The sequence below is a fragment of the Pongo pygmaeus genome, chromosome 5, assembly GCF_028885625.2.
Source record: "Pongo pygmaeus isolate AG05252 chromosome 5, NHGRI_mPonPyg2-v2.0_pri, whole genome shotgun sequence".
NCBI lineage: Eukaryota > Metazoa > Chordata > Mammalia > Primates > Hominidae > Pongo > Pongo pygmaeus.
The window spans coordinates 63,051,192-63,065,546 of NC_072378.2; the positions used below are offsets into that span (position 1 = coordinate 63,051,192).

Genomic DNA, 14,355 nt, shown 5'->3' on the forward strand with positions numbered 1-14,355 from the left:
GCAACACCAAGACATATAATCATCAGATTCACCAAGATTGAAATGAAGGAAAAAAAATGTTAAGGGCAGTCAGAGAGAAAGATTGGGTTATCCACAAAGGGTAGCCCATCAGACTAACAGTGGATGTCTCTGCAGAAACCCTACAAGCCAGAAGAGAGTGGGTGCCAGTATTCAACATTCTTAAATGAATTTTCAACCCAGAATTTCATATCCAGTCAAACTAAGCTTCATAAGTGGAGGAGAAATAAATTCCTTTACAGACAAGCAAATGTTGAGGGATTTTGTCACCACCAGGTCAGCCTTACAAGAGCTCCTAAAGGAAGCACTAAATATGGAAAAGAAAAACCGGTACCAGCCACTGCAAGAACATAGGAAAATATAAAGAACAAGGACATTATGAAGAAACTGACCAAACAATGTGCAAAATAACCAGCTATCATCATAATGACAGGATCAAATTCACACATAACAATATTAACCTTACATGTAAATGGGCTAAATGCCCCAATTAAAAGACACAGACTGGCAAATTGGGTAAAGAGTCAAGACACCTCAGTGTGCTGTATTCCAGAGACCCATCTCACGTGCAAAGACACACATAGGCTCAAAATAAAGGGATGGAGGAATATTTACCAAGCAAATGAAAAGCAAAAAGAAGCAGGGGTTGCAATCCTAGTCTCTGATGAAACAGACTTTAAACTAACAAAGATCAAGAGAGACAAAGAAGGGCATTACATAATGTAAGGGGATTCATGCAATAAGAAGAGCTAACTATTCTAAATATATATGCACCCAATACAGGAGCACCCAGATTCATAAAACAAGTTCTTAGAGACCTACAAAGAAACTTAGATTCCCACACAATAATAGTGGGAGACTGTAACACCCCACTGGCAATATCGGACAAGTCAATGAGAGAGAAAATTAACAAGGATATTCAGGATGTGAATTCAGCTCTGGACCAAGTGGACCTAATAGACATCTACAGAACTCTCCACCCCAAATCAATAGGATATACATTCTTCTCAGCACCACATCACACTTATTCTAAAATTGATTACATAATTGGAAGTAAAACATCCCTCAGCAAATGCAGAAGAATGGAAATCATAACAAACAGTCTCTCAGACCACAGTGCATTGAAATTAGAACTCAGGATTAAGAAACTCACTCAGAACTGCACAATTACATGGAAAGTGAACAACCTGCTCCTGAATGACTACTGGGTAAATGATGAAATTAAGGCAGAAATAAATAAGTTATTTGAAACTAATGAGAACAAAGGCACAACATATCGGAACTTTGGGACACAGCCAAAGCAGTGTTTAGAGGGAAATTTATAGCATTAAGTACCCACATCAGAAAGTGAGAAAGCTCTAAAACTGACACCCAACATCACAATTAAAAGAACCAGAGAAGCAACAGCAAACAAATTCAAAAGCTAGCAGAAGACAAGAAATAACTAAAATCACAGCAGAATTGAAGGAGATAGAGACACAAAAACCCTTAAAAAATCAATGAATCAAGGAACTGGTTTTTTGAAAATATTAACAAAATAGAACCCTAGCCAGACTAATAAGGGAGAAGAATCAAATATACATAATAAAAAATGATAAAGGGGAGATCACCACTGATCTCACAGAAATATAAACTACCATCAGATAATACTATGAACACCTCTATGCAAATAAACTAGAATATCTAGAAGAAATTGATAAATTCCTGGACATACACACACACACTCCCAAGACTAAACCAGGAAGAAATCAAATCCCTGAATAGACCAATAACAAGTTCTGAAATTGAGACCATAATTAATAGCCTACCAACCAAAAAAAGCCCAGGACTAGATGAATTCACAGCTGAATTCTACCAGAGGTACAAAGAGGAGTTGGTACCATTCCTTCTGAAACTATTCTAAACAACAGGAGAAGAGGGTCTCCTCCCTAACTCATTTTATGAGGCTAGCATCATCCTGATACCAAAACCTGGCAGAGACACAACTAAAAAAGAAAATTTCAGGCCAATATCCCTGATGAACATCGATCCAAAAATCCTTAATAAAATACTAGCTAACTGAATCCAGCAGCACACCAAAAAGCTTATCTACCACGATCAAGTCAGCTTCATCCCTGGGATGCAAGGGTGGTTCTACATATGAAAATCAATAAATGTAATCCATCACATAAACAGAACCAATAACAAAAAACCACATGATTATCCCTACAGATGCAGAAAAGACCTTTGATAAAATTCAACACCCCTTCAGGCTAAAAACACTCAATAAACTAGGTATTGATGGAACATATCTCCAAATAATAAGAGCTGTTTATGACAAACCCATATTCAATATATACTGAATGGGCAAAAGCTGGAAGCATTCCCTTTGAAAACTGGCATAAGACAAGGATGCCCTCTCTCACCACTCCTATTCAACATAGTATTGGAAGCTCTGGCCAGGGCAGTAAGGCAAGAGAAAGAAATAACGGGTGTCCAAACAAGAAGAGAGGAAGTCAGATTGTCTCTGTTTGCAGATGACATGACTGTATATTTAGAAAACCCCATCGTCTCAGTCCAAAATCTCCTTAGGCTGATAAGCAACTTCAGCAAAGTCTCAGAACACAAAATCAATGTGCAAAAATCACAAGCATTCCTATACACCAATAATAGACACACATAGAGCCAAATCATGAGTGAACTGCCATTCACAATTGCTACAAAGAGAATGAAATATCTAGGAATATAACTTACAAAGGATGAGAAAGACCACTTCAAGGAGAACTACAAACCATTGTTCAAGGAAATAAGAGAGGACACAGACAAATAGAAAAACATTCCATGCTCATAGATAGGAAGAATCAATGTTGTGCAAATGGCCATACTGCCCAAAGTAATTTATAAATTCAATGCTATTCACATGAAGCTACCATTGACTTTCTGCACAGAATTAGAAAAACCTACTTTAAATTTCATATGGAACCAAAAAAGAGCTCATATACCCAAGACAATCCTAAGCAAAAAGAACAAAGCTGGAGGCGTCACACTACCTGACTTCAAACTATACTACAAGTCTACAGTAATCAAAACAGCATGGTACTGGTACCAAAACAGATACGTAGGCCAATGGAACAGAACAGAGGCTTCAGATATTACACCACAGATGTATAACCATCTGATCTTTGACAAACCTGAGAAAAACAAGCAATGGGGAAAGGATTCCTTATTTAATAAATGGTGTTGGGAAAACTGGCTAGTCATATGCAGAAAACTGAAACTGAAACAACAGTTGCTGGAGAGGATTTAGAGAAATAGAAATGCTTTTACACTGTTGGTGGGAGTGTAAATTAGTTTAACCTTGTGGAAGACAGTGTGGTGATTCCTCAAGGGTCTAGAACTAGAAATACCACTTGACCCAGCAATCCTATTACTGGGTATATACCCAAAGGATTATAAATCATTCTACTATAAAGACACATGCATACCTATGTTCATTGCAGCACTATTCACAATAGCAAAGACTTGGAACCAAACCAAATGCTCATCAATGTTAGACTGGATAAAGAAAACGTGGCACATATATACCATGGAATACTATGTAGCCATAAAAAAGAATGAGTTCATGTCCTATGTAGGGACATGGATGAAGCTGGAAACCATCATTCTCAGCAAACTAACACAGGAACAGAAAACCAAACACCACATGTTCTCACTTATAAGTGGGAGTTAACAATGAGAACACATGGACACAGCGAGGGGAACATCACACACCAGGGCCTGTCAGGGGGTGGGGGGCAAGGGGAAGCATAGGATTAGCACAAATACCTAATGCAAGTGGGGCTTAAAACCTAGATGACAGGCTAATGGGTGCAGCAAACCACCATGGCACATGTATACCTATATAACAAACCTGCACGTTCTGCACATGTATCCCAGAACTTAAAGTATAATAATAATTACAATAAAAAAGCCACTTCATTGTTTCCTCCATCAATCACAACTAGTTGAAATTATACAATATATGCTATATCCCAAGCAGTTTAAGCATAATTTAAGCATAATTTGAAATCAGTTACTTGAAATCAGTCCCATGAAATCAATAGAAGGAATAAAAATCTCAAATTATGTTTGGAAGAGAATTGTCTAGATTAGTGGTCTCCAACCTTGTTTAATCTTGCTTCACAGACATTATTTACTTAAAATTCTATACATCTACTCATATAATGTAGACATCATGAAACACACAAAAAATAGAAATTAAAGGATCGAGATAAAAAGAGAATTAATATTTTCTTCCAATATCACAATGGAGTCTGTATACTCCACTCTGGGAACCATCAGACTGGTATACTCTTCAAAAGCCTTGTCATGTGAGAAAGAAGAATTCCTTGGTTTAATGCTGTTATTGCAGGAATTCTTAGAGTTTTTACTGTGCTACTGCACATGGTGAATTCCTGAAGGGGCAATAGAGTACTGTGTAGTGATCTAAAGAAAGACAAGTCAGAGATTCCAGATCTGGGTCTGCCACTCATGAACAATATCACTTTAGACTGGTTATTTAAACTCACTGAACTTCAGTTTTTCCATCTGTACAATGGCAATAATGATGTATCTCCCTGGGTTATTACACAGATTATATAAGAAGATGAATGTAAAGCACTTAGTCCAATGCCTAGCATATGGTGAATGCTCAGTAGATGTGAGTTCATTTCATCACAGACTCTTTTTATGGGTACCTTATTGCACTAGTGTACTGTGAAAAATACTTCTGGAAATGTTTCAGATTAGACTACTCACTCACTGATTATATTATTAAGATACTTTTTAAAATTTCACAAATACTTATTGATTATCTCCTAAGTATATGTGTAGTAGTAGGCTCAGGGCAACAGCATACATAGCTGAATATTCTGAAGGACTTTTAAATTATTTTTAACTCAGAAAAAAATTTCAGAGCCTACCATGTGTCAGACACCATGTACTGCTCTGCAGATATGATGATGGCCGAGGCAGATAGGGTGTCTATCTTCATGAAGCTTAGAGTCTGAGGAAAGGACTGGTATGATTTATGGCCAGTGTTTACAAGGTACATGCAAAATAGTTTAAAGAGTGTTCTGATAAAGGGTGAAGAAGATGGGGGCTATTGTGTTAGCTGAGGTCTGCTCATGCAAGACTTGCACATCATTTTAAACAGTTCTTACTTTATCCTAAGGAAAATAGGCCACTTTCAAGGTCAAAGGGATGAAGGGGCAAAATATTACAAAACACACAATATAAGCATGTCACTGAATATCAACAAAAGCTTGAACAAAATAGCTGCTATCATTGTATAGAATGGTAGGCAATATACATCACACAGAGCTATCTCCATCTACTGTTTATTTCATTCCTATCAATAAATTTCATTGCCTCTTTATAAAATGTCAACTTCACCGTTTTTCCTGTGGCATAAATTTTCTCAGACTCTAATCAATTTTTTGTTTCAGTGAAGTTTTTTTTTTTATGTATCACAAATATGTTTGTGCCTTCCATTGCTTGCTAACTGGCAGGTGCATCACATTAACATAGCTCTTAAACCAACCAAGCAGAGCCTGATAGGTGTGGTGGGATCTGACAGTATTCATTTGATATGAAACAATGACTCTTTGCTAAACGGCCTGGACTGACAGACCTGCAAGGTTAAAGTCTCTGGTGAGCTTGAGAATAAACTACAGAGGTTTACATTTCCACACATGGTCTGCAAGACCAATTTGCCGTAAGTATATTCAGGAGAGACCACTCTGCCTTCTGTGAATATATAGTCTCTCTATTTTAGACCTTTTTAACAAGCAGGAAATGCTTCTGTCGGAAGGGAGAATTCTGTGAGGTTGCTAAATAATGACAAAGTGCTGGAATAAACAGAAAGGAGAACATTTGGCCTTGAGAGTTTAGTGTTCTACTGACAGTCAGTGTTCTGACAGAGGCAAACAGTCAGAGTTTGATAGTAAATAGTCTGTTCTCTGTGTAAAAGTGGACAATAACAGATGTGTAGCTCCCTAGGAATTGAGATGTAAAAATATGCAAACTAATTTGGTTTTCATTTAGTGTAAGTAGAAACTGCCTCATGGAAATAGTTTTAAGATGAGAGGTAATGTTTCAAAAGAAATATATAAAATATCTTTTCTTATTATTTTGCTAACTTAGAAAAATATAGTTGTATATTTTTCTGCTTCCCATGATATTTCTTTGGATTAAAAAATTTTACCACAGTTTCACTGGATTGCAAAAACGTACTTTATAAACTTATGATGTATCAAATCTATGAGACTGAAATAAGATAAATATAATACAAGAAATCCTGGTTTTGTTTGAGAAGGAGTCTAAGAGTTTATTAACAAAATCAGATACATTTAATAAAACATATTGAAATATGTAATTCAGGGAAATCTTGACACTTATATCAGGATTAGATTTAGCTCCATATAACAGATAACTTATTAAAAAGCGGAGGTTTAAGCAAAATAAATTATTTCTCTCATTAACAGAAAGTTTCTTACTGAACATTTCCAGGCTAGTATGGTGGTTTTATAGTTAAGGATTTAAACTTCTTTCATCATTTTGCTTCACCATCTTAGCACGTATCTTTAATTCTCAAGGTGACTTTGTAGTCCAAGATGACTTCTGGAATTCAAGACATCTCATGGACATTCTAGACTTCAGCAAGAAGGAAGATTTGGAGGTCATGCTACTCTTCAAGAGATTTTCCAGAGGTCAATATAATACTCTAACACTTCTGCTTACATCTGATTGTCCAGAATTTAGTCCCATGGCCACACTTTAAGCTCTAAGGGAGGATAGGGAACTTAGCTGGGTACATTAGTGACCCACGTACAATCAAGAGTGCACTAATACAATATTTGTATCTGTATGAGATGAGTATCTCTGGGCCACTGTCCAGAGGATTCCCTGAAGTCCCCGGCTTACTCTTCAAAGCCATAAGTACTATTTCTCCGACATGCACGCAATTGCTAGCTCTGTCAAGTGGTAGAACTTTAAGTGTGATGTTTCCTAAGGTGCTCCATGACCACCCTGTGATGGGGTCTACGTGTGCTCAGTGTGAATTTTCCGGAAATGAAGACTTGAACTGGATGCTGCTCAAGCACTACTTGTTTGCCAATAAGTTTGATGTGGATGTTGACCTTTTTGCCATCCAATGCTTGGATGAGCATCTGAGACATAAAGCTTTGAAGACATTAGAACACTGACCATTACAGGCAATTTTATGAATAATAAGAAGGTTACACAAAAAATATCCTTATCTGGTTCCTCTTCCTTGTCAGCAAACATCGGGAAAATGGTATGAAGTCCTCTTTGGGGTGGGGACTCTTAGTTTTCTTGTCAGAGAAGCTGCATGTTTTCTGCAGAACACCATTGGCTGGATATGTGATAGCATTAAATGTTCACCTAAATTTAACATGAGGGGGAGAAAAGTAGCCTTGAGGCCAGAGCATGTAGCAAGGCATTCTGGAAAGAGGGGACCAGGGTGCCTGGGGAAGAGGCCGATGCATAAGGTCAGCCTGTTCAAAGAGCACAGGGACTTAGCAAAACGAGAAGATTTCACCTGTGCCAAAACTATTAAGAATTTTAAATGTGACAATTTTCCTGGTATGAATAAATTTATAGCAACAAACAACCATAAAGATACAATTGATCTGATATGTTGTATTGAAATAGAAATTTGATTTTACTGTAAATTATTTGGCTAGGCTGGTCTTGAACTCCTGACCTCAGGTGATCCACCCACCACGGCTTCCCAAAGTACTAGGATTACAGGCGTGAGCCACCACGCCTGGCCCATCAAGGCTATTTTTTAAGAACTGAAATGTGTACACTGAAATACACATTTATAAGTGCTGCTTTTAAATATGTGCCAGCCTAACTTTTTCTCTCTACAGATGCTGAAGTAGAGGGAAAAAGTGAAAGGCAGGAGGTGCTCACTTTTTCCCTGAGCAAGAGGAAAGGCAACTTCCCTCAGTTCTTACGGAAGAAAAAGTGCAGGCCATTCAAAGTCTGCCTTCAACACAGAGAAAGAGGAATCACTTTCTTGAGCACTTTTTTTCTCATCCCTGTCTCCTGGCTCCTGTCTGGGATTAGGCTTGAGCTTTTAGTATTTCTTTGTATCAAGGAGCTGGAAAATACAGATTAAAACATGGTGGGAAATGAGGGATACTAAGATGTGTTGAACGGCAGGGCAATCAAACAGCTGTTGAGTTGGAGAGAGAAAGCTGGATCATATCAGAGTGGATGCTATCAAAAGAGTTATGAGCTTAACATGACAGAAAATTGCATGTTCTTGAAATATGCCATTACAAAATGCCAGCCTGACATTAAGCTGCTTTATAGCGGTACCATGTCCTTAAATAGCCTGGTGATTATTCGTGTCCCTGGAGCTCTACTTTCCTCCCTGATTTTGTAATACCCTGGCTTGTCTTTAATCACTGCAAAGAGTGTCACCATCTTAGAAAAATTCTCAAAAGAAAATTAATTTTGATTTCCATTGATGTTCTAGAGAGCTTTTTTTTTTTTTAATAGCTGGGATGGAGATGCAGCCTTCTGTCCCACAATGACAGGAGGTAGCAGTTTCCTGTAAGGGTAAGGATCCTACTTTGACCACCCTTAAAAAACAAAAGCATTTTCTATATGCCCATTATGTGTTAAGCACTTTACATGCATTATCTCATTTAATTCTCATAAAACCTATAAGGTAAGTTCTATTATTAGACTCATTGAAATTGAAGTACAGAGAGACCAAGTGATTTGCCCAAGGTCACTCAGCTGGCTAGTCAGTAGTAAAATGGGAATTTTAACCCAGGCAGATTGATTCTGGAGCCTATTCTCAGGTAGTTACACTGCTTTCCTCAAGGACCATGTTCCATTGAGAGGCCTAAGTTGGGAAGATAAGGTAAATTATTATGAAATATTTATAGAAAGGACAAAAGAGAACAAGAGATAACGCATTCCATCTTTGTCTTTAGAATGGTGTGGTTAAGAAAACAAAAAAACTTGGGCTGGGCTTTATACATTAAAAGAACATTCTAATAAATGCTACAGCCACCAGAAAAAAAAAAAAGAAGAGATTATTCTTGCATAAGGAGAGGCAACAGGAAGTGTGAATGAGGAGCACAAATGTGGAAAGTAAAGCTCTTTAAAAAGGAAAGCAGCTGCAAACTTCCCATGTGTGGTGTGTGTTTGTCTTGGCTCCAGCCATCACTGCCACGATTACCCCTGGATGAATTCCTCAGTGGAAATATCAACAAGGTAGGAAATGTGATAATTATATTTTCTATTGTCCCCCAAAGAATATATTAAGATGGTAGATATGGACATAATTTGGAAGAAAAGTGCTATGTAGTAGACACAATTGCTGATGAAATAAAACTAGCTGATTTTTCATCCTCTGGTATTAGCAAAAAGGCAAAGTCCCAGATGTTATTCTGTGCCTCTTCTACAGTGTAGTTGTAATTGAACAACAGCTAGGCTTATTGGATTGTTTTTTGCCTTTCTCTGTAAAATAAATATATATTAAGTATATTCTAGACAATATTCTAGAGGTCATAGTAGTAACAGTGAATGATCCAATAGATGGCTTGGGATGTCACCCCATACTAGTTGGTGGAGTAGAGAAAGTATTGATGCCTGTTGATGTAAAAAAGGTTTCTGGAGGGAGCTAACACTTGAGGGGGATTTTTTGTGACTCAAAAATATTGAATATTGACTTGTGATGGAATATTGATATGTTAAGCTCCCTTTCTATAGCCTCCAGCTTTTCTGATGCTGTCACCTAAGATGCCTGCTAAAGCTTGTACTCTCATCAGTCTTGCATGGCAATCTAGAAGTGTGGGAATATTAATGTCTTGTAGGGAAACCTTCAATCAAAAAGAACCATGAGACAATGGTCAAACATTTCTCTCTTTTGCCCCTTGGGCAGCCATTTTTGAGACTTTTTGTATAGCTTCTCATAAGATCTGAGTGAAATCATGCACAGTTGCCCACAGTGATGTTCAATGCCCTGTGCTCCTTTGCACTGACTTTCTCTCCTACCCCGTTTTATTCTCATTAGATCTTCTCTCCTATTTCCTGGAATCATTTCCAAAGTAAATGACCTGAATGCAATTCTTATCCAGGTTCTGTTTTTATGGAGGTCCCAGACTGAGACAAAGGCACATCATAATAGGAGCAATATCTATGGGTTGAGAGATGAGAGGAGTGTTTGTCAGGGTATGGTACTGGCATTTAATACAGCTTTCTCTCCTCTACCAGATATCTAAATATTGGCATTTTGGAAGGTTTCTCTAGGATTTATCTGCTCTTTTTAAATCTTCTTTTCTTTATCTACACTTTCTCTTCTTTATATTTCTCTTCTATATTTTCTCCTTAGACAGTCTACAGTTTTATGGTTTTAAACACCACCTTTATTTTAATGACTCCCCTGGATTATATCTTTAGTCCTTATCTTGCTTCAGAGCACTAGCATCATATATCTAATTGTCTACATATCATCTCCCTTTGGATGTCTAATTAGCATTGTTTTCTTCATTTGTACAAAATAAAACTCTTGTTTACCTCCCAATAAAATAAGCTTTTTCCTACAAAAGAAGCTGTTATGCCCCTATTCTTTTTCATGGCACCACCATCTACACTATAGTTCAGACAAAGGAAACTTGATGTTGTTCTTGGTTCTACCCTTTTCACACTCTTCCCAGCAAGTTCTGAATATTGTATCTCCAGAATAGTTTTAAAATTTATCCACTTATCTACATCCCCACTGCCATTGCCCTTGTCCTAGGCGTAATTATCTTTTGTCAGGACCACTCCAATAGTCTTATAAAATCTGTTAGAGATAATACCATCAGAATAGTTTAAACAAATACACAAAAGTCACTAGCCCTTTTCAAGCCTTCCAACGGTTTCCTAAGGCATCTGGAAATAAAAGTCAAAAATCTTTCCATGTTCCCAAGGCCCTATATGATCTAGGCCCTGCTAACATTAGATTTTTTTCTTCTTGTACACTATTGCTATAGACTGACTGTTTATGTGACCCCCCAGAATCACATGTTAAAACCTAACTGCCAATGTGATGGTATTTGGAAATGGGGTCTTTGAGAGGTGATCAGATCATGGGGCAAAGGTTTCACGAATGGGATTAGTGCCCTTATAAAAGAAACTCCAGAGAGCCAGTTAGTCCCTTCCATGTGAGGACACAGTGAGACTGCTGTCTATGAGCCAGGAAGTAGTCCTCACCAGAACCAAGTCCGCTGGTGGTTTGATCTTGAAATTTCCAGCCTCCGGATCAGTGAGAAATATATTTCTGTAGTTTATAAGTCACCCAGTCTATGGTATTCCATTATAGCAGCTGGAGTGAATGAAGACACTTATGCATCAGCTACAGTAGTATCTTTTCATTCTCCAAAAAGGCCAGCTTCTATCTTTCCTCAGGGTCTTCCATTTCTGAACCTTCTGCCTGGATAATTCCTTTTCCTGCTTTTCATGGGCCATACTCCCTATTCTTTAGGCCTCAGTACAAATATCTCTTCCTCTGAGAGTGATTCTTGTCTTGGTGACCTGTTAAAATGCCCTCCATCCCAGTTACTGTCTATCACTACTTGTTTATTTCCTTCATAATTCTCAGAAATTTTGTATTGTGTTTTGAGCCATTTTTATTTTCTTTTTATCTTTTCAATTAGAAGGTAAGCTCTGTAAGGTCAGAAGTCTTATCTTTCTTGACAAGTTTTACATTGCTAAACTAGATCTGGCAACTTTGTGGAATATAAATGGATAGGATAATTATTTTGAGAAATTCTTCAGGATGGGTGCATGTAGGAATCTTTTTTTTAAAAAAAAAACTTACACTGAGGCAAAGAACCTAATAATGTCAACTTTTCCTGTCTCAATAATCTATACATCCTTGCATCTTTGAAACCCTAATGAGACCAGGAGAGGGGAGTAAACAATCATTTTTTGTGTATGTGTGAATACATAAAGACATTCTTCTAAATCTTTACTTCTTATTTTATATGGTCAGTATTATTTTCAAGTAGGAAGCAAAACTGATGATTCATCTCTTAGTAATCAAATTTATTATAACCAATTATATTTTTTCAATAGCTTTTATCTAAATAGAATGATTACATCTGAGAAGCATGAGATTTTTATGGGAAAGGACACAACTTCAATTCTATTCAGTCTATAATGTTTTCTCTTTTTATAAAAATGACTTGGCTAACTTCTTGTAATTTAACCCTGCCACACACAGAATGAAATTCTTAGTACTTCTTAACTCTTCTCCTCTTAAGTCATTCTGTCTTTCAGATACACACAAATTCATTGTCTCAATTTCTTTCAAAGACACATGTATCCAAAACTTCAATACCTTTTCGTCACAAATGCTTCTTTTACTCTCGTTTCACTTTTCATACCTGCCACATCAGGATGTGGTGCCCAGCTGTTTCATGTCATCACAGGCTGGATGTATTTGCTTCATTTTGTGATTCTGGGGTAGAGGGCCCTGAATTCACTTTGGTAGCCTTATTCTAAAATTTGGTGCCAAATATCACGAGTGTCAAAGGAATAAATGTTTTTTATTTTTATGGTGAAAATAATGATAAAGCAAGTCCAGTCCTGTGTTGATTAACTATTAATACCAATTTTTATTATTTCTGAAAATATCTATACACATATATGTATATCACAGCTAACATTAAATTCTTAGGCATTTTTTTTCTTAAAATCTTATATTACAGCATCTTGCAGCTTTTTGTAATTTAGGATTTCTCATACTGAATTTTCCTAAAGAGAGACGCATGTCTATTGTTTGTGATTTAGTTTCTTGATATGTAATAACTGCATCATGGGTTTTGTTACATTTAAATGTAAAACAACTGTGCTGTGATGCATAGATTTGTTAATATTGTACTCTCAGTTTGCCAAAATGACATGAAATAATTTGATTTTATATATTGCTCTTGATGCCCCTTGTTACTCTCTTATACTTTGCTAGACTTTGAGATTTTACAATACAGAGATTTTCTGTACTCTAACCTCAGGGAAAACTCATTACCACTTTTTTTTTTCTTTTTGTGAGATGGAGTCTCTCTCTGCTGCCCAGGCTGGAGTGCAGTGGTGTAATCTCAGCTCACTGCAACCTCACTCTCCTGGGTTCAAGCGATTCTCCAGCCTCAGCATGCCGCCATGCCTGGCTAATTTTTGTATTTTTAGTAGAGATGGGGTTTCACCATGTTGGTCAGGGGGGTTTCGAATTTCTGACCTCGTGATCCACCCGCCTCACATCCCAAAGTGCTGGGATTACAGGCGTGAACCACTGTACCTAGCCACCACTTTTGTAATTACTTGATGGGTATGAGAAATACCTGCTTGGTGATCAGTCTCACTAATGGGTCTTGTCTCAACTGACTTGAAAAGAACCCAGAAGATTTGATGTATTTGATCAGTCAAGTGCTATTTTTGATTCATCTGAGTGATTTCTATCCTCTTCACCTCTTTCTGTCTGTGCTCCATCTTTAATAATCAAATGCTCTTACCATCAGTGCAGAGGGGTCCAGACCTCCCATATGGGCAGAGGCAGACAATATCTGTTCCAGATTTTGGAACACAGGTGGCACCATTTCCACATGGGTTGTTTTCACAACTTGCAAACTGGCACAGCTTGCCTGAATACAGCCTTGGACACTCACAAAACAGATTTTCATTATCACTGAGAAGGGAAAAAATTTAAAAATTCATTAGGAAACAACTGATATTTTCTACACACATACACATATATACACATGCATGAACACATATGCAAATAAAATTATAATTGCATCTTTTCTAATAAGTGACTTTTTTCTCCCTCTTTTTTCTGTTTCAACTTTTGAGTATTTGTAGCTGTGTGCTTTCCACTGAAAGCAGATTAACAGCTTTATAGATTATCTGAAGCCACGAATTCTATTTTAAGCCATCTATTTTTATTTTTGATTTGTCTCATCTTTTATTTCACACTGGGTGCCTTTTCAGGGCTTCATTGAATATGTGTGGTGCTGCCTCAATAAAGTGCATCAAACGTCTATTAGCAAAAAACATCTTAGACTCAAAGCTCAGAGGAGAATTTTAAGCTGGTGATAAGCTTCCCCACACTGAGGACAAAGTCCTCCAAGAGCTGCATTTGTAGTAATTCTGAAAATAAGACACAGTGGGGAGCTATAATGACTATATAACTCTTCAGCTTAAAATATGGTTTGGTGGCTCCAGGCTGTGAGTGTGCATGAAAGCAGAGCTCAGGAAAAATACTCCTCTTACCTGCCAGGGAAGCATTCTCAAGAG

General features: G+C 37.3%; 1 protein-coding gene across 1 annotated transcript in view; it reads right to left on the reverse strand.

Moving 5' to 3' along the window:
- LOC129037898 (protein eyes shut homolog) overlaps positions 1 to 14,355 on the reverse strand; it is a 518,317-nt gene that overhangs the window by 135,819 nt on the left and 368,143 nt on the right. Inside the window, exon 7 of the mRNA XM_063666297.1 lies at positions 13,575 to 13,747. Within this exon, the coding sequence (XP_063522367.1) occupies positions 13,575 to 13,747 (173 nt within the window). The remainder of the gene's footprint in view (positions 1 to 13,574; positions 13,748 to 14,355) is intronic.